The sequence below is a fragment of the Meleagris gallopavo genome, chromosome 11 (genome assembly GCF_905368555.1).
Source record: "Meleagris gallopavo chromosome 11, MGAL_WU_HG_1.1, whole genome shotgun sequence".
Lineage (NCBI taxonomy): Eukaryota > Metazoa > Chordata > Aves > Galliformes > Phasianidae > Meleagris > Meleagris gallopavo.
In genome coordinates, this window is record NC_139414.1 from 17,720,613 (window position 1) to 17,742,917 (window position 22,305).

Genomic DNA, 22,305 nt, shown 5'->3' on the forward strand with positions numbered 1-22,305 from the left:
CTCTGGCAAGTATTTTTGCACTGTTCTGTCACTACTGAGCATTTGAATTCAGTTAACACATTTGCACCAACCAGAGTAAATTCCTTGGATAGCTACAGAAGTAACTGAAGCAGAATTCCACCTGTCTAAAAGTACTCAGTGGGAGACACAAAGGTAGCTGGGGAAAAAAAAAGAAACCATGATGCTGCAAGCTGACAATGTAAATACTTCTCTCAAAATGTAATGATAAAATATCAGTAAAGTATGCAATAGAACATCAAGATAAATTCTTCATATATTAATAAAAATGTTACATGCCAAAAATTTATGCATTGAATTTTCATGCTTTAAAAAGAATTAGTTAAAAAGCTGCCTTTTTATTTGAACTGCTGCTTTCCCTGCTATTTCATAATAGTGAATGATAATGAAGTTGTCACTTTACATACAGGATAATAAATTGCCTTATTATGAATACAAGGCTATTACTTACTCATAGGGCCTGATTATGTTAGGCTAGGAGAGCATGACAAGCGCTTTATGAATGGCAGAGTCCTAAAAGTGAACTCAGTTGGTGTTCATTATGGGGTCATTCTGCTAACATTTGTAATGTGAACTTCACATTTGGAGGTATCAGCTCATTTTTCTTGCTCACTTCAGAAGTAACATCTGCATATCAAGGTCCCCCACTACAGTTCTGCATCATCATTTTGGATAACATAGTGATCTTTCACTTTAGGAAATGCAGTGACACATGACATATGTGGAAACTTACTCAGCTAATTTGACAATCTTTCATGTGCAGTCCCACACTGACAAACACCTGCCTGTCACCCAGGCTAGACAAATCCATCTTTATGGATCTCTTTATGGATCTCTGTTATCATTCAGAAGGAAAACACAAAAATAAACCTAGAAATGTCAACCTTTTGGTGGAAGGTGCAGATAACAAACCCTTTTCTCCTGGCTTTTCTGGATGCTGCATTCTAGTTTGGAATTCAACAGTTCTTTCTGATAGGTATTAGATATTTCAGAGTCTGAGTAGTCATAAGGCAGTAGGTCTTCTCTTGCTCTACAACTTACACATATCAGTGCTACTTGATCTTAAATCACCGCGTTTAACCTTAAGGTTTTTATTCTTTCTTCTGTAACAGCCTCCACAAGTTCATTCCATCAATTCAAAGGCATTATTTCAGGCATTTTGTCTTCAATATTGATGTAAAATTATCCCTTTGCTTCACTTTACATAATCACTCTACAACTTTCATTCTAAACTGCATGATCAACAACTATGTGAACGCATACTGTCTTAAACTTTATATTTTTTCTTTCTATATTTTCAGCTGTTAAAGTACATCTCTAACTATAGTTTTCATAGAAATCATACTTTTCCTTCTTCCTGTAGAAGAGCAATGACAGAGTTCTTATCATCACCTTCTCAAGTTAAGGCTAAGGGATGCAAAATGCCACTACCTGGCATTCTGGTGTGCATTATACAGTATGAAAGCAGCTTATGCTTATGGGGTGGCAGGTAACATTTTATTCAAAGGAGAAGTCGAATCTGTAAGTACATTAGCCGCTATAAACCAATGACACTGACATTAAGGGGAGGTAAATATTGGCATGGTGTTAGTTCTAATATGTGCTCTCTTCTGTGCAGTAAAAGCAACCCTTACCCAATGGGATAATTCATCTCTGGCATATCACTGACCTCAGCTGAAATACACTGAAGACAAATTCAAGACATTGACTAGAAAACCTTATTAGATTTTTTTCAAAATGAGACTGTCAAACAATGTCAGAGAGTGCTTCTCCCATTTGTAGCTCAGACTCAGACAAGTGGATGAGATCTTCATTTGATATATGCTGGCAGTCTCATAGGACTGGTCCTGGTTCACAGTATTTGAGATGCAGCCCAGAGCTTCTTCAGCTCAGAGAGGACTATAAGCAGGAAGAGGCTGAAGCAAGGTTAGTGGACTCTTCAGGTTGCTTTGCTGAGAGAACTATCTGCTTTGGTGACACAGCAAAACACTTAATGCTTTTTAAACTCACTTATTTAGACCTAGCTTACCTTATCTAGCCCTTGGACCACTCACTCTCCTCCTTGCCTGTTAGGGAGAAAGGGGGTGTTTCTGGGAGGAAGCTGCTGTTACTAAGTATCTCAAACTTGATTCTTCTCTCCGTGCCATTTCCTGCCCATGAAACATAGAAGGTTAGCTTTCACAAGCCTGCTTTCTCTTTCAAAAATATTTGCTACTGTAACTAGTTTTAGTCTATCCTCTGGTCTCATACCTTGCCATTCCCACTACAAACTGATCAGTGCGGGGCGATCCATTCTCACTGGTCTACAGCACATTCAGAACAGCTTCAGGGCTGGTTAAACAGGATCAGTTCTTCGAGCAAGAATCAGACCTCCACTTTTTGCTTTCTGTTACAGTGAAATCTCCATAGCAGCAGCTGCCTTTCCCAGTGCCTATTTTTGTCGCTCTGAGGACTTTCATCCCATTCTGGTCAGATTGTGCTGGATTCATTGTTTCTGCTTCCATCCTACTCATAAGATAGCACATAAACATTAAACTGTGACAGTGTCAAATTACTCATTACTTCATTTGCGTGGTTACCATACCTAGTGCTTCGTATAAAATGCAAATGCCTTCATAATTACACGTGAACTCCATTCTAATGTGGATCCCTATGATACTAGTTGAGAAGGAATACAAGTGCAAAAAATGCTATATAGCTAGCTGAAGGTTAAAGGAAAAAGTGGAGAAGACGTTTTTATATTTCCATTCTTTCAGGCAAATGCATTCTGTACAAAGCTTGGCTACTTGGAATTATTGTAACACATTAAAAGTATTTATACAATATATCTAAATAACGTGTATAAATACCTGTAAAAATTTTTATTGTTCCAATAGATACGTGATGAAAGAAAATAAGGTTTAAATCTCCTGGGCAAGGCCACAGAAGATTTTGATACTACAGTAAAGAATATTTGACTTTAATTATGTTTTTAGGTGATGCTGACTTGCTCAGATCTATCAGTAGGAATGGAAAATCAGATTCTTACACAAGTTGATGAACAGCTGACTTTTATTTTCATGGCACATTTACATGGCTTAAAGAAAACATATTGTGATTGTTTCACAGATTAGTCTTTGACATTCCATGAGATATTGTAGTCAGAGCCACAGTATGTACAGAGCTAATGTACCAAACCAGATTTACATTCTAGCCATTATTAAAAACATCTGAAAGGTATCAATTTTATTTTTAATCTGGTGAACAAACCAGCAATTAAAAAAAAAAAAACAACAAAACAACTATACAAAATTGAAATAAAATATGAAAATACACATTCATTTACAATGACACTATTACATTATACCTCTCAAGTGCTTCATGAGTAAAGAAAAGACAAAGTTCTCCTATATGGAAGGGCTGCTCTGAAAGTCATGCCTCCTATTTTATTTTGTTGACTCATGATGTCTAGAGTTGGTGGTATGGCAGGAAAGGTTGAATATTCCCAACAATATTCTATTCCATTTTGTTGCTGTGAGACAGATGGCATCAGAGGGGCAGACTGAAAACGGTGTCCGACATGAAAGTGTGTATGAAGCAAAGGTGTGACACTGAATTACTCCATGTGGGAAAAATGGCACCCATTGCCATTCACTGACACTTGCTGAACATTTATGGAGATGAAATACTGGGAGGTGAGTAGTGCATTTCAGCAGTGATGACAGCAGGTCACCTCCACTGTAGCAGATTTTTATAAGTGCAGCATGCAGGCTCTTGTTTACTGCTGGTAAAAATGGTGGTGACTATGCTGAAAAACAACATTTTGTAGCTGAGAATTTGCTCCAAGAAATAGTTATTGTGCTCTCTCTGTATTGGTTGCTGTTTTCCTTGGAAACAAACAGGAGGCATTACTTTCAAAGCAACCTATGTACTCTTAGCAAAGCACGGAATTCTTATTTTCATGAGATATCTACTTTATGATTTCAGGACCTCTGATCTACAGGAAAAAACTGATCATCTGAATTTCATATAATCTTGACATTTCATCAAGATTTTCAGAACTAATTGGTCTCTTTCTTCAAATAGCATTCAAAGCTGTTTTTTTCTTTCTTCCCATGTGTTTGTTTTTTGTATTTCTCATGCTGAATGTTTGGGAGTTTGATCCAAAGTATCTATTTTTGAAAATTGTGATTCTCAGAAACATACAGGGCCAATTTCTTTACACTTGAAAGACCAATTATCAGAATATCAGGGCTAGCTATCTACCAACATCTAAAAAGTGGGTAATTCCAAGTTTACCTGTCAGATCCCAGTTTCTGAGGTTCTGTCTAGCTATATTTTTCTTCCTTATGCTTCTCCTTCTTCCAAGTTTCTATTATACTTTAATGCCCTGGGATCCATGTTACCAAATCAGCAGCTTGAGAGGCATATGTTACAGCTCACTGACAGAACGAATTAAAAAAAAAAAGCAAAAACAACAAAAAAGCAAATGATTATAATTCCAAATCATTCAGTGCAATGTACACTATACAAATCTTCATATTCCAGTTCAATTTCTAACAAAAATGCAACTATGGAAAAAAAAAAGTCTAATTCACAACCACTTTCAAAAAATGTCTATCATTGAATTCCAGCCCACAGCGCCTTCTGTACAAACACTGTCACAAACTGCAAAAAAATCATATTCATAGCACAAGTAAAATGTACTTCTTAATCAAAGTACATACAATCTACTTACATTAATAGTTAACGTTACCTTTTCATTATGCTATGTTATAAATGTACAGTTCATACTAAGTACCTTAGTGTTGCAAATAGACTGTTTTATTCAGACTTGACATTTTATAATGCATTATACAAATCACCTTTCATTGCACATTTCCGCATAGTATGATATTTATTGGTTCCCAGAAATCGCTGCATCAAGATTATATTACTGTGTGTTCAAAAAAACTAGTTACTTAATATTCTGAATTGACTAGCTATCAGTTGTGGTACTGTGATTTTACTACATGAAAATTTGGATGTAGATAGAATGAAGTCATCATTCAGGCATCCCACATGCTGTGTCAAAGATAACACAAGTTGACAGCAGCTCCCTTGAATACAAAAGGCAGAAATGCTTCCATATTCCATCTGATTAGTTAAAATCTGTAAGGTGTTATGCGACATAAAAATAATAGTTCATACTGAGACTAACACGATCACTGATAAGAGCATTTGAGCATTAATCCTCAAAAGTACAGCAATGAGCAAACACAACTAGGTATGAATGCAATGCTAATATCTGGCCTTAGGCAGAAGAATATTACTTGGTAGACCTGTACTAAACCCTCCAGACTATCTGTTTAAAATATCTTCACTAACATATATCTCACTGCATGCAAATAGTTAACACACTCCCACATGAAGTGTTGCTTGAATTCATTATATATTCATTATATATCTGCTGGATATGGAATTATATTTATTTTCCATTTATTTCAGAATACCAAACCATAATATATGTGATAAGGGTATGCTGCACATTGGCTTGCATAAACTGCAAATGGAAAGCAAAGAGAATTTGTATTCATCTTATCTGCTTTAAGTATAAAATATTAAGTACCTCCTTACTTCTCTAGTGCATTCATTGATTACAAGCTATTGAGAACAGGAAATAAGATTACATGAAAAAAACAACAGTGTTCCACTACATTTCTTCAGAATCTTCTGTACACAGACTGAAAACTCCAAAAATCCTGGAAGTACTTGCAGAGTACCTTATTGAACTTTTTAAGGACAGTGGGGAACAGCATCCTGACCTTGGCCAGACTTATCCATCCTACTTCAGAATCATTCAGATCAGTACCAGGACTGTGCTACATATAAAAGCTGATTGGGGATACAAGGGTCCCATTACAAACTGTGGGAGCACACTGATAACTCGAACAACACCTGTATTAAGAGTTTGTAGCTGGTGCTAAGAGAACTGAGTGTTACAGTGCCGCAGCACCAGTGTGCTCCAACTAGAACAATTTCAAATGAGGGAAAATTAGCAGGTCAATGCAGTATTATCACACAACCATATTTGTTCTCTTTAGTGCCTGAGAGCCTAATATTGCCTACTTCCACCGCCACGTGGCAATAGCAGCCACCCAAGCATGTTGTATCACATAAATTCACAGCTCAGTAAATGACTTTCTTTCAAGATCTATGCTTTAAAATACCACTTGTAATTGTATCAAATAATCCATAAGTGATCAGACAGGAAGACCTTGCATTGTCTTAAGACATGGAAGCTTTCCATAAACACTAGAGACAGCAGGCATTTAGAAGAAAAATAAAGAGCAAGACTTCATTTTCAAAGGCGTCTTGGAAAATAAATCAGAGATAAGTAGCTTAAACAAAACCAAATAATCTTTTTTAACAAAACAGATTAGGCTGACAAGTAACTATATACTGCATTTTCGTAGCAAAAGTTGTTCCACACCCACACTCTGATTAAATTTCTCACTGTAAGCCCTTGTATTAATTCCAATCTGTGAAGCTCATATGAGAACGTGTACATTAATCCACACTGACATTTATAATAACTATTCAGTTAATGCTAAATTATAATACATCACTTGCATGTACACATTTATATACTGCCCTGAGGGTTTATTTTAATCCACCAAGAGACTCCCCAGATTCTCCTTAATATAGTAATCAACACTGAGAGATTCAATCAGAATAGACTAAAAACAACATTCTGGTATTACAACTTTGGGGAAATTCCACAGATAGTAGCCAAATCTTGCTGACCTTACTCATGAAGAACCGAACCCTAGTAAGTGGTCATGTTAAAGTCAGTCCTGCTGAAAGAAACAGACTATGCCAGTATGACTGAATGGAAACAAACTTCCAGTAAATCTCAATCTACAAGTGTACATATTCTCCACTTATGATGAGTGTGTAGACATGATAAGGGATAATGGGATTAAAATTAAGAAAAAACAATGTTGGGTCTGATGGCACCATTGTTTTAGAAAATATACAGTCCAGTTCAGACACTTGTAAATAATTTGTTACTGATCTGCTTTCTCCATGAGTCTTCATTATTTTTAGGCACTTCCTTGGGTAAAGTGTCCAAATTCAAGTACATTTTTGTGCATATGGCTTGAGTCTTTGCCATCCATAATCATTTAAAATACTGAAATAAAGGAGCCAAGTTTTGCTTCTGCTCTAACCATCTTTTCTTTCTCATATATTTAAACATACACCTTTTGTATGTAGCCATTATTTAAGGAAAGGTGGTGTGCACATGGCCAGAAAATAATCACATGCTGTCAGACTACCCTGTTTTATTTTGCCAGGAGCTAGTACCACCTCTGGTTAAGATTCTCTACCATTTTTTAATATTCATTCAACTTTAAAAAATGTATATCAAAACTTTCAAGATTACTTTCTGCCTACATTGGTACTTCTGAGGAAATTTCCTGCAGAAATGATCCAGAAGCTAAGATATTTTTTTTTTGCCTACTTCCATTCAAAGAGTTACAACTGAAAAATTGCAGTTTGTGCATACTCAATAGACACTACTTTGAATTTAACAGATGATATCTCCTTATATTTATCCATTTGGGTTTTACCAGGACTTTTGGCTTTCCAGCACTTTCAGTACAGTAAGCTGTATTAGGAATTAGAATCAAAACTTACTAAACCAGGTGAGCAAATCTTCTACCACTCTTTGTAACTTTCCACTGAACACATGCACAATGGGCACAGAAGCTGAACTGATTCCAACACAGAATCAGGTCTAGATGTGGTGAGACAAAGGACAGAGGGACAAATACCTCACTGATACAGGAAAGTCAGCAAAAAAATCAGGGATCTGACATAATAGGAAAACTGAAATGATTGACATACAATCCTATATCTGTATTAATAGGCAAGTCATATTTACCATAAAAACAACCTTTAATAGACAGTTACTAGTTATTTTTTCTCTATTTCTGAAATCTCTACTTGCCATACTAGAATCTCTATCCCAAGTTTTATGGACTCAGAGCTCCATCAGAAGACACTTTCCTATGTTCTGAGCATTTGCAATGCTTTATAAGGCTAACTGCACTCAAAATCTGGGTCTCCCACATCTTAATATGAGATTTGTTTCCTATCGGTCACCTTTCTCAAAATGGCAGAATATCAATAAAATGCTGGAGAGCCAAAGGGAATGAACACCTTCCACTCTATACTCGTTTCCTGAGATAGAGTTCATAACATTTGTCACAGGTATCCCTTTCTGGGTAACACAGATAACAGCTTACCACATAAGGCTTTTGAGAAACATTTTAACTGCTCCCTTGAAAATGCAGACCCAGATTTAACTGCATTTGTTGCATTTAATAGCTTTTAAAGCTAGAATGACCCATGCAATTACTTTGCCTGTCGTTCTACATAACACAAAATACAGAATTGCACTGAGCTCCTGAAGTTTGGTTAACATAGACACATTCATAGAGTACAGCTGCCCATTTGCTCTCTGCATTTTCTTCCTGCATTTTCTAATGCATCTTTGGTTCTCAGCGAGTCTCTTAATGTGTACAGAAACCCTGTGACTGGGAACCAGGCACTGTGAAGATGTCAGAGAATAAAAAAACTAGTCTCTACAACTTCAAAATAATCCTTGTCTTGAAGTACAAATTTCCTTATATACCTTCCTTATATAGTTTCTTCATATACTTTCCTTTGCCAAGAGTTGACTGAAATGACGGTTATTCTTTGAATGTATGTTTAATTAACTTATTAATAATTTAACAACTAAGAAATACTGGGAGAGATTTGGAGAAACCATAACTATGGAAGAAAAAAACATTTTCTTATTATGAGGGTGACCATGCACTGGAACCCACTGTCCAGAAAAGTGACAGAATCTCCATACTTGGAGATATTCCCAAGAGCACTAGACATAATCCCTTCCTGAGAAAGCAGCTCTAGGTGACACTGCATGAGCAAGAGACTAGATGTAGACTAGATGACCATCAGAGATCCCTTCTGTGATATCTGGGAGATTGAGCCTTTCCCTATCTACTGCTTCAGGAACTGAGGTCAGCTAAGAGCACCCTTTTATACTTCCCGACTGAAATACTTTCTAAAAGGTAAGTGAAGCAGTGCAAGCTAATTTTTGCACATAGTTATTATTTACATTGGTGTTTATGCAGATGCATCATATCACTGCAAGTAAATCAGTATTTCTACAATGTTTTCAAGATACAATGCATTTGCATATTTGTGTGTTTGCATATTTGCACAGACAGCGTATATCAAAATAGCCTTGTTTTTCCTGGATGATAAAAGCAATTCACTGCCTTTTCTAAGGTTAGTACTCAAAATTCAGCTCCCATGTACTTATTATTCATCTGAGTTGATTATACTTTAGTTTCTTTATGTACTCGCTAAAATATGCACTAATAAAATCTTATTAGACTTTTATTATCAACTATCTTAACATACAAACGTTGCAAGTTGCAAGGATTTTCTGGTCTCTGAGAGTATGACTTTAGATTACCTAGCAATCAATTCATTTGTTATACTGTCTCCAGCAGTTGATGCTTTTGGAAAAGTAACAGATTTTCACTATCATTCAGGCAATTTGCAAACATTCTGTAGCCTTTAAAGGCATTCAATTCATTTCAAAACAATACAGGAGTGAATCCAGTCTGGGTAAGCTACTATGATTCACTAAAATCTTCTCTTAACTGATATTCCACAGCAGGAAAATTCTGTTAGAAATAATCCAGATACTTAGGATCTTAGCTTGCAATAAATGCTTTGAAGTAAAAAAGTAGGATTTAAAAATCAGTGGGAGGATATGGCTCAAAAATGCCTTTTTCAAAATTATATTGATGCAAATATTATCACTGAGCACTCGCATGTAATCTGAACATTTGAAATAAAAGCCTCAAGATCTAGCAGTGTGAGATTGCATTGACATCAATGCATTTTAGTCCTTGAGTAGTTCATCTGATTCATCTCTATAACAAGAACATGTGATTGTCTCTAGAATGGACAGGTATTTATAGTAGCAGTGCCTCATGTGGCGGAGCACATTGAAGTCTGCTATTTCTAAAGTTGTTATAGAAGAACATTAGTGAGAAAACAAAATAAATGTTTTAGTGAAGAATTACATGGTTGAGAAATCATACATGAGAGATACTCTTCCCAACAGATTTCACTGATTTTGCATGAGTATGCTTCAGGATACACTAGAGGAAGCCTTGTTGGGCTAGACAGGAAGCAGTTATTAAATTCACCTGGCAGAGTTAAAGGAAGTGATAATCTCCATTTTTGGTTTCTTATTGGCACCTGACTCTATATCATTTAAGACCACAGATGACTCCACAACGAGTCACCACTGTAAAGAAAATGTTACTAAGCACACTGTTAGAAGAGTTGCCTCTATTAGAAAACATAGTTCAATTTTGGTGCATGTAATACATCCCCAAACACTACCACAAAATAAACATGCAAGTCAGATGTAGCTACTCCAACCATTCAAATATTGCTGTAATTAAAATTTCTAAACAAAAGGATAGACAAGCCTTGGAACATCATAATAAACGTTACTCTTCAGAGGTCAAACGCTCTTTGCAGTAAACGCATTAGCAAAAGAATAATCATAAACTCTTGCTTATCAGATGCCAAGTAAAATGAGGAGATAATACCTAAGTTCAAGTATACTGACTGTTGCTGAAAATATTCTCATTTCAGTTGTGGCTGTACAACTGCATAGCCCCACCTCTGCTCAGAACAGGTATGCTTTTAACAACGTTTCAGTAACTTGCAAAGAAATGTAGAAACAACACAAGTGTATGTACCTTACCCTAGGATGCTGCTAACAGAGGCCCATTTGCCAACATCTTTGGGAAAACAGAAACACAGATCTGTAAACAACTCTCATTTTTCACTATGTGAACATACATTATAAACGCGTTATTTTCATAAGCTTTCATACTTTCATCAAATTGTGCACTTTGAAATTTTCCTGAAGGCGTTTCTTTACATTCACATAGATACTTGAAATGTTCTTCTAATGTTTCCATGGGAAATTGGGTAACAATACATTTAATGTTTCCAACAAATAAATTATACTTTAATTCTAAGAATCTATATAAAATTAAAATTTTTAAGCTCTTCCCAGAATCATTTGAAATTGTAAAATTCTAAACCCAATAGGGTTTAACAACCTGAAGCGTTTATATTATTAAGACTTGCAATTCTTAAGGGAATGTCATCCCCTTAGAGGTTTAGGACACCGAACCCCCTCATCCTTTCATTCAGATTAGTTCAAGCTAAAAGATTGAACAGATTACAGCATCTGCTTGACTTCAGAGGTGAATTCCTGGTTCTGTGGCAGAGAATGATTTTTTTTTTTTTTCTTTCTGACAACAATCCAGGTCCTATATATGCTGGGCAGTACTGATTCAGCATGGAATAGCAAGAATGGCCAAGTGGTGGAAGATCTAAAATGTTCCCAGAAGTTCATTTATTTTCATTTACTGTTCCCTGAAAATTTAGGGAGACCTTGATGAGCAACATAAAAGCTTACAAGGCCTGTAGACCTTGGACTAAGCAGCTCTTTTATTGAATATAAAGATTCAAAATATTTCTGCATACATTTAACTACTAATGCAAGCTTTTCAAATTATTTGGAATCATCACATAAATTCTCTCTCTGAGAATTAGTAAACAATTCTGTTTCATTCAGAGATGGGATAATCAAAGTTTATCTGTGTTCTCAGAATTGAGGTATTTATTGTTCCACAGGAGCAAAGATGTTGGATTACACTGATAAGCAAGTGTGGAGCATTTCCAGATTAACTTCCATGCTGCATACCCCAGGAAATGCCACATCCTTCAATTACTTACTCTGAGAGGAGTAAAGAAGTTGTTGAGTTTGCTGGAGAAGTTAAGAAACACAACAGTATACTTAAGTCATTCCTCTGACAGAATAGGAAAGCTCACCTGGGCATTCTTCTGGGGTGTCTCAGAACCAGGTCTTCAGTGTATCACAGAACATGCGTGGTACTTTGCAAGATTGAGCTCTTTAGTCATAAAAATATACTTTACATATAAAAATACAGCAGACGTCCTTCCAAAAATCACTGTTATTCCCTCCCCTTGTTTTATACATTCAGAAACAGACAGTTGAGATATACTGTAAACAGTGCAAAAGACTGTCTTCTGTTTATAAAAACACACATCGCATTACATTTAAGCGCCAACTGAAAGAAAAGTTGAGAAAGGTTTTATCCTCAGAGAAATTCTGGTCCAAGTCGAACTTTTGTTTAGTGAGTTGTAAACAAATGTCTTGGAATGCAGAGAATTCTCTCATTTCTTTCCAGCTAAGGTAGTCTCAAAAACATCAAGTCCTGCTTTGAAGTAAACCTGAGCTGAACTGATGCTGTTCAGCACCTCTGACAAGGCTGCTTGAATGGTCTCATTTGACTGATGTAGTTTGCAGTGCTCCAGTGCCTCTAGCAGTACTGAGAACTGGCTTGTCCTTTCATCTAGCCTGTAAAGAATATTTCTAAAAGAGAACAATGGAGAATGTAAACTTTTTGCTCAAAACAATTGTCAGAAATCATCAAGAATCCCTGCAAGTATCAGTCACATGTTACAGATGGTACATGCTACGTACTAAAGCTGACCCATGGCAGACTGAAAGACAATTGCATATTTATTAGGCTTTGTAAACTGCATCAGTCCATTGATCTATGTGTAAATATGATGAAACATTCACAAAGTCTGTGAAAGAAATCTCAAATTCCTCTTTGGCCTTTGAAAATTTCATCAATATCTTGAGCTTATGCCCATCACAACCCTCACAAAGAATTTCATGTCTCAGCTGGACTCCACTTAGTCTTCTCTAAAAATAAGTTTAGTCATTACTTTTGACTGTAGGCATGGAACTTTTTTTCCTATCTGCTCCTGTTATTTATTTCATATTTCAGAGGTGAAATTGCAGCTGTACTGAAAAAAATGGTAAAACTCTCGTTGTCTCCAGCCAGCACCATTAGATCATCCTTTGTGGCATCAGAACAAGAACAATCCGTCACATACTTGAGGAAAGAAATAATTGGGATACACAGGTAAATCCCACGAGACAAAATCTGTTTTTTTTTTCTTTCTTTTTTTTTTTTTTTCCCTATAATATCATCTGCAAGACTTCTCTAATGGTTCATTTGAAAATACATGGAAAGGTGTTGCCCAAATCCTTGGAAGATTACCTGTATGATGTGCTGAAGGCTCATTATACAAAGCTAGTCATTGATTTCAGTGAGACACTTTGAAACAGGCTATAAATATTATATAAAAGCAGGTGTGATCATTATCCTAATTAAAGGAACATGTAAATATCATAAATCTCCACTCAGGGGCTCCTTTGATTGTAAACAGAAGTGAGTGAAATTTGTAACAGGAAAGCTACAAGTACTCCGGTGCCTCATCACCTTATCCTTAACCACAAGGCAGGGGTTCAGGGCAGCAGAGAAGTTGTTTCTCTGAATGAAACCAGAAATAAATCAGGACAATTTAGATAATCCATTAGTAACCTAATTGCATGACAGGACAGGTCCAATGGTAACTCCAAATTAGTAATAAAACTGCTAACCACCTACAAGACAGATGACCACAAAACTGCATCTTATTACTATAAGTCATTTAATTGCCAGTCTACAAGGAAGAATGGTGATGACGCCACAGAACAGCTACAATCTTCTGCCATGTTTTTCAGACTGAAAAGGTGCTTTGAGTGAAAGGCAATGTTTTTCAAAGACTGAAAGTTATATTACGGATTGTCCTTAAAGCTTCTCTGTGATACGTAAATGAAAAGTGTTTATGCTGAGAACTATAAATATTCTTGGTTGGTTTTTAAGGATAGGCTGTGCTGTGGAAAATACTATAGTTTTCAAAGTGGGGATTGATTTTGCTCCCTCTGAAATCAATTCAGGGACTCCTGCTGAGATCAGTGCATGCAAAGTCAGGCTTTTGAAGAACTCTCCTCTGTCATATCCACAGTTCACAGACAGACAGAAGCCTGTTCACAGCCCCTCAATGCCCTTGAACAGCAATGGCAGTGGTAGAGACAATCTTTATTTACATTACTTTCTACTCTCAGGAGGTTTCAGCGAGTCCTAGCTGGTGACTGGTAGCTGGGCGGGTTTCAGGTAGGACTCTGCTCCCAATACTTAGAACACTGGCATCTTGATCTATATCTCTCTATTCCTTGGTAGGCTGTAATGTCAACTAATGAAAACATCATAGGCCAACAAACCACTAGCAGAACAACACTTACAAGACTTCTAGGAATCAGACTCTAAAGAGGATGATTTGAAGGCTGGAACTTTGGGAACTGCAAAGAAAATATTTGAGGTGAATAGAAACTGGTCTTTTACTTTCATATCTTCAAATGTGAGGCAAACAAGGCACATAAGTTAAAAAAAAAAAAAAAGATGATTTATGTTGAAATTAAAGGATGTTGAAACACTTTAATTCTACTGCTGGGATTCCAATGGCAGGTGGTCCACTGCAAAAGACAAACATTCACAACCCATCTCACCTGATTACAGTGCAAATCAGCATCCAATGAGAAAAACGGAGTAATTCGATGAATGAATGAGACAAACAGTCTGTTATCATAGTTTAAAAGAATATCTTAACTGTTGCAACAGTAATATGACCTAAGTATAGCAGATTGCATAGCATGATATAATCTATTTTTTATGTATGTAAATACTTTATAATAATAAGTAACATTATACAATACCTGTTTTCTTCAGATTTTCTACAAGAGACTATCAAAAGGATCTCATATTTTCCAATTATTTATCTTTTCTTGACAACTAAATCGCCCTTATTGTTGTATTAAATGATTTCTGCCTTTACACATGTACGTGAGAATCAACTTCTATAATTCTATTTTTTATCTCTGTGCAGACTTCATCAAACGGGATAAAAAAAAACCACAGGTAGTCTGGCCTGTAGAAGCCAGAAAAGTGTTTTCATTAAAAAAATTACATAAAAACTAAAACTCAGCTACTACTTCGGCAGAAGGTGTTGTGTGACCACAACATGCATAACGATCCCAAGACACTTTCATTTATACCATGCAATTACTTAAATACTCTTTAATACAAATTAGTTTTGTAGCCTACATCTTTAAAACAATGATTCCAGCCTTTAGCCTATTTGCTTACGTATCTACCCTCATCTTCAACTCTTTTGATCCTATACATGTAATTCTCAGTCAGCCTGACCCACGCAAAATAAGAAAACAGAAAAGTGCAGTATCTTACTGATGACACTAATAAAATTACAACACACATCACTCATCTTAATGGGCTTGTTTCAACGACACATCACAGTGACCTGGAAAGTATAACACTGAAGTAGGAAACCTTATTAATAACTTCAGGTCATTTAAAGAGGTAAAATGTCTCCATACAAATGAATCAGCCACAGTAAACTAAAGCAAAGAAGCTTATAAAATGGATTCTCAATGAACCTTATCTACTAACTTTTATGAGACCTTTGCAGGCCTAGGAACATACACTATTGATTGAAATAGTGCTGGTATTTGTTGTCACAAATAGGGATGTAATGTCACCCTTACTAAAGTAAAATGAATTTGAAAAATTCTTGAATGATAACACTAAATAATATAATGACTTTAACACAACTCAAAGTAATTTGGAAATTATATTAGAACAATTGGCCAGTAAAGACTAAACCAGCTTACAACATTAATCTCGATGTGAAAAAGGATTGTTCAGCTTACAATAAAGGTTTGCATGTAGGTGATGTACAACATATATGTTGAGTTATTCAGGTATATTTACACAAAGATGCTTCTATGTGTAAATATAGATCAAAGAGTTAAAGTTTGACATTTTGGAAAGAAATTATTAAATTATTAGTACTCAACAGCATGCACATGACCAGAGTAGATGGGGATGTGACAGTCAACCTTTTAAGGAAACACAGCAGTAAATGTCAGTGTATTCCTTCACTGTCCTCAGTCTCTAAAAACTCAGCATGTCATATTTAAGGATTCATTATTTGTAATTTGTCAATAATTTTTGTTTGCTACACAGCCTATCCTTTCTTAAGGGCCTTTAATTACCTTCTTTTAGTGCTCTCATTTATAAGGCTTACATTTTTTTATAGGTATATCTTACAGAAAGATATATTGAAATCATATACTCTCAAAGTCGAGTATCTGCCAGAAGGATATGTATTTTCATAGTATCAGCAGCCAATAAACCATAGGTAATCTGGGCATCAGACTGGACACTAATCAAAGGAAAGGCATTTCAAAGGCATCGTCATGTAACAACAGCAAACCAGAAACACTCTATCCCTGCCAGATAGAAATTTATCTTGCGTTAAGAGACTGGATGGACACCACTAATCGAGGCAATTATGGCAAAGGGGATCTGGTCAGTATACATTTAATAAAATCCTGATGGGATGCGGGACTGTAAGGAGATAATTATTCAAATTCTGAATCCGTTTCTGAGAGGTCAGATTATTACAGGCTGTGTTGAAAAACAAAATCCTGATTTTGGCAGCTCTTTGCAGCATCTCGAGACTTTGGATTGATTGCTTGCCAAATAAACAAAGGAAAAAAAAAAAGAAGGCAAACTGTAATGATAGCTGGTTATTTTTTATTTTCCTACAGTTATCCTTGATTACAACACTTTTTTAAAGGTAATGGATATATTGTTATAAAACATCATCTCTTACTGAATGATTGCTAAAGCTTAATGCAATCTAGCTTAAATTTCATCCTGTTGCAACCTGCAAGACTCAGATCCTTGTCAGAACCTTCAGTGGACTAATAAGCCTTACTCCAAGGGCTGAGCATCAACTTTATCTTTCACTCAGTTTTCCCACTCTTGAAAATCTGCTCAGTTTCCCTAAGTTATTTATTACTTATGTTAGAGTAAATAATATCTGTCAGTAGAAGAACCATTTCTACAAATTCAGCAGTTCAGAACAATTTCACAGAATTGAAATGGAAAGATAAAGAAGCATTAGGATGCAACTGTACTTCAGAAGTTGCAAGCCATTATTTATCACAGCTAAAGAGTATTCCTTTAATTAATCAGGCATGATTTTCTCTAGGGTTTTACAGAAATTGAGTCAGTCTAGAAATATCTGAAAAAGCCACACAAACACTATTAGATTTTTCTGCCATAAAATATCCATCCTTTATATGCAACTCCACATACACGTAAAAAATCGTTCAATATTTTTTCTGTAATTTCTTAGAACAAGGACCTGCATATTTATACCTCACAGTGAGGTATGCATTAAACTGTATTAAACTGTAGTTTAAGGAGTTATTTACTGGCAAGAACTGGTTGGAGATGCACTTCACTAAATTTCAAATAATGCAGCTGTTGGTAACAAATATAAGCATGTTGTTCCTTGATTTAAGCTACCCTTGATTTTTAAATGAAGGAAACATACGCTGAATAATTTGGAAGAAACTATTTTTTCTTTTAAGGATGTCTTAATCTGTAATATTCAAATTCAAAGCAGATGTGCTACTATTTCTAAGAACTTGAGGGAAGTGAATTAATAAAATTATTTCCAAATAGCTTGCAGCTGATGATCTGAAGGCTTCGTAGATATTTATACAGAAGCTGTGTAAAACATCCGATTCCTATGGAGGAATAGCATTTATAAACAAAGCTGCAAGAAGTAGTGTCCAATGCTTGTGGCGTTAAACTGATCTGACCTCAATTTCCAGCTCTCATTCTCATCCTGACTAGCTTTATCATCTTAAGCAGCCATACCATAAAGCCTGTGAGACTATTGTCAAAATCAGAAAGGTCTTTATGGTAAGAGTTATTATTAGATAAATAATTAACGATACCATAAAGTGTCCTTTAAAGTAATGACCAAAGTTATATTCTATTACATTCCACAGCATATATACACAATATTTACAGTTTCAAAATCACCATTAAGATAATTTTCCCATTAAAGATCTCACCACTGAATTTCTAAGTGCTGTGGCCTAGTTAATACCCTTTGGGAGGGACTATTACATATTAACTACTTCCCCAATGAATTCTGCTTATTTTTATACTACATTTAAGAAACATTCCAGACTAATATTTCACACGTACCCTTGTGGTTCTTATCTGTCATGACCAAACTGTAGAACCATATACTTCTTGGAACTAAGAAATGTTACTGATGCCTAAGAATCATTCCTAAGAATAAAATAATGTTTAAATATTGAGTTGCCATTGAACGTAATAAAATCTAAATCTAATATTTGTTATACAACTTCATGAATTCATGGCCTATTTTGCTCTAATCAAATATTCTTGGTCTATTTGGTAACAGTGGAAACTAAATGGAAACTGTATTGTAATGAGACAACTTGCTTGCAATTGGTATGATACATCTGCACGGATCTCCCTGAAAAGCCTTCTGTGAGAGGATTTCTGCAGGCAGCAGAAAAAACAGTGTGAATTGGGCTAAAAATCTAATAAGGTCGTGCATCCAAGTAGATATAATTATAACAAAAAGACACAGATTTATTACAAGGTGAAGTTTATGCACTTTTGAGGGTAGCATGACAAATACTATGTCTTGGATGAAGTTTTGTTTTCATGGCCACCAACACTCTATTATGTCACATATAATACAAACTGTTTCAGAAATATAATGGGTCCAATGCAAACTGCAGTTCTAGAAGTGTGAAAATTGATCTAGTTGAAAAAATGGAAGAAAATTCACAAGAAGCTATAAATAATGGTATATACACACAAGTCTGCCATTCATTTCAGGGAAATGAGAAAGCTGGTTTTCAGCCATGATATAATCTCTAATCATAGTGGTTTTCCACTTTTGCAGGTACAATGAAAATATTTTCTTGTTCTCTGTTTACATGAGCTTTAAAGTCAATCATAATTACATCTCTGAAGATGTCTAATTCAGTATTACTTTATGCAGCAAATGGTCATAAAATAGTAAAACATACAAGACAATAAATATAGTCGTTGATTGTGGTCATTGTGCACACGCTTGATTCTTATGGAGAAACCATTTAAATTGCCACTCAGATCAGGTGTTTTGAGTATGCATTATACTGACTTTATTCTGCCTTCTCAGCATTAAGAAAGGGCATAATTCAGCATGACTATCAGTCATGAGAAAAATCATAACCTCAGCAGGAATTTTTAAGAGCACTATCAAATAAGTAACCAGTACTGATCTATGCTAGGATAAATGCATTGCTCCACACACAGATGAAAGTTAAGGAGTTGGTATCCCAGTGGAAGAAATTAGAGATTCTATTTGACCCAGTGAACCAATTACCACAGCTCCATCACCATTAAATCACAGGGGCTAGGAAGGGACAGGTCAGGATCCTTCCCAAAGTTATGAATAAAATACTTTATTTCCTCTCTATCCATGCTGCACCCCACAGTCACTAGTTGCCGTCAGTTAAAAGCAGCAACTCTTTGTGAAGCTAAGTTTAACTTTTTCTATGCTTAATATATGAACTCATCATCTCTAACTTAAACAGAAAAACTGATTTGACTGCACAAATACTGCAGAGTTTCAAGGAAGAAGGTAAAAAAAGAAGTAAGAATTTTTTAGTACAAAAAGTACATTTTGTCAAATGTCTGTTTGAGAGAAAGGAACCAAACAAGTGGTCAGAAAATGCAAATGAGCAGGAGGAAATGAAAGGAAAAGAGGACCACGCTGCAGATAATCAATGGCAAAACTAAAACAAGTGAATAAAAAAGTAACTATGGTATGAGTTTCTAGAAGACTGGAAGTGAAGCATAGGAATGTAAAATTCATAGAGTAAGAAACAGAAAAACTGCAGTAGTTTGTTTTGCTTTACTGCACAATAAATACTGGAGTGGCATGAAATTACCTACAATGCAGATTACCTTTCTGTGCGTTGCTAAAAGCATCCGTGCTATTCTGTTACTGTGGTATTGCTAGTATCAGTGCTTTTGGTGTTCATAGAGAGATGCAAAAACATGGCACAAGACTTTCAGAATGTAAGAGTTGATTTGGTGACGCACAACAGACAAAGATGTTCATGAAAGAGACAAAGAGAAAACATCTCCTAATGACAATATCAGACAAGCTAAGCTGCTTTCATTCCCACGAAATTGCCCCAGGTCTTTGCTTCAATCTGTACTTATTTATGACTGAAGTACCCTTCCTCAACACATTTTTAAAAATTATTTCTAATTCTGCCAAAATTTGTTGATAAGACTAAAATATTTTGATGAAAGCTGCAGTTGCATACTTCCCTCTTGAATGGAAACAGAATACCATGGGAAGAGTACAGTACAGTCAAATTTTCATGAAGTTCAGCTAGAAAAGGAAAATCATTTACACTTGCATTATACCAAACGACCTGGTGATGTCAGTCCTCGTTACTTAAATTTAGTCAGAGCATCCTAATATAATTATCCATGATTTGAATTATGCTAGTAACCATAATAATATTACTGCTCATTATAGATGAATAATGCATCAAATATTACTGTATGACAGTGATGGGAATGAGGAATTCTACACAAACACAGTATACATGGTACATATATACAGCAAGAAGCGACCACAGCTATGGCAGTGAGAGAACAAAATACAAAGAAGATATGAGAAAGATGTATTAGCTCCCTCTAGTTGACAGGCACAAGTAGGTTTCAACACATCTACTGTTATAAAGCAAAAATCCACTTTTTTTTGTTCAACTTCTAAAACAGCCAAACAGCATAGATCCAGAGAGTTGTGAATTAGGACAAACACAAGCCTAAAAATGATGCCTAAACTTCAGCAAATTTGTCAAGTACTTTGATTGAGGTTGAGAATATGAGTCCAAATGGGTATACAGGAAGCAATCATTTTTTCATGAAGAATACGTACTTTACTGTGCACACACATTCTTCCTTCAGAACGCTATAAATTACAGTATTTATGGAATCTTAATGATCTAAACACAGTTGGAGCCTGAAGGTCAAGGCTGCAAACTGCATCCTAAATTTCTGTTTACAGATGAAGCATAGTATTTATTGCTGCAGTGCTTGTGCTGCTATAGTTAAAGGGCTGCCAGCATCTCCATTATAAACCCCTATTTCAGGGCTTTATAACTTGCCCATCCATTTTCCCACTGGCATGAAACATGGCATATGAGGTCCTGGCTATGAGACTGATTTTTTATTTTGTTTTCTTTACCAAATTACAAAAAGTAAAGTATGAAGCTATAAAAGCAAAAAAGTACATTTTTTCCCCAAATATTCCTAGTGTATGTGTGATACTATTCAATAATAGCTTCATAATACAAAACACTTTTGTATGACTGCATCAATTAGTAGATGGACTTTCACTCTAAACAGGGAAAAATAAGCCAAATACAGACATACTGTTAGATTTTTTTTTTTTATTATTTTTTTTCTCAAAAGAAAGTATACCAATGATTTTGGAGATCAGGAAAGGAATTCAGAAGTCTACCACTGCCCCTGATTCTGTTTGCATTAAATTTAAGCCTACACTATGATCATATACCTTTTTAACAGTACAAATAATGCTTTTTTAAATTTATTTTTAAAGTATCAAAATGATGGTACATAAGGTATATATTACTTAATGTACTACATATAAGGTTAAGTCAAATAGTTCAGATTAAAGCCACAGGCAATGCTTGCCCACAGACTCTGAAGTAACCTTATCATCTGCTATTAAATCTTGTATCACATTTAATGAAATCAGGAGAGGAAACTTTCACCTCCACCACATCTACTTTGCCAGTGTAAGTACTGCACTCTGTGCTAAGGGCTGCTGTGAGCAGGAAGGTGAAAAACTTAATTTACTTTATACCTGTATATCTAGCAATTACGTCTTGCTGAATAACAAGCATTAATACTGCAAGCACTGCAAGAATTTAAACATTATAAGACCTCAGAAATTCCTCTCATTGGAATCCTAAGTTTTGGTATACTTTTTTCTTTTTTTAAAAATCAGGATAAATTCATACACAGGGACAGATTCAGTGATCTATTGCTGTGTTGCAACATGGATGTTATATTCAGAATTTGTATAGTTTCTCTGCTACATCAAACCAGTTCAAACAAGAAAGACACCAGTGCTAAACCTGGAATATTATTCTTTGTTCAGTAACTATTTCACTGTATTTCTTCATATTACGAATGCAGTCATGGCAGAAATTAAGTAAACTAGTTCCTCCCCAAACATCATTATTATATTTTCTTTATTATAGCTCTGAGGATCTTATTC

General features: G+C 35.4%; 1 protein-coding gene across 2 annotated transcripts in view; it reads right to left on the reverse strand.

The window, feature by feature from the left end:
• Positions 1-3,051: 3,051 nt before the first annotated feature.
• Positions 3,052-22,305, reverse strand: part of NAALADL2 (N-acetylated alpha-linked acidic dipeptidase like 2) — a 290,390-nt gene continuing 271,136 nt past the window's right edge. The window contains exon 14 of one of the 2 annotated variants that reach the window (XM_010716883.4): positions 3,052-12,550. In XM_010716883.4, coding sequence (XP_010715185.2) covers positions 12,352-12,550 — 199 coding nt within the window. In that variant the 3' untranslated portion in view covers positions 3,052-12,351. Of the gene's footprint in view, positions 12,551-12,604; positions 14,375-22,305 lie in introns of those variants that run through there. The other variant, XM_085233455.1, reaches the window with a different exon arrangement.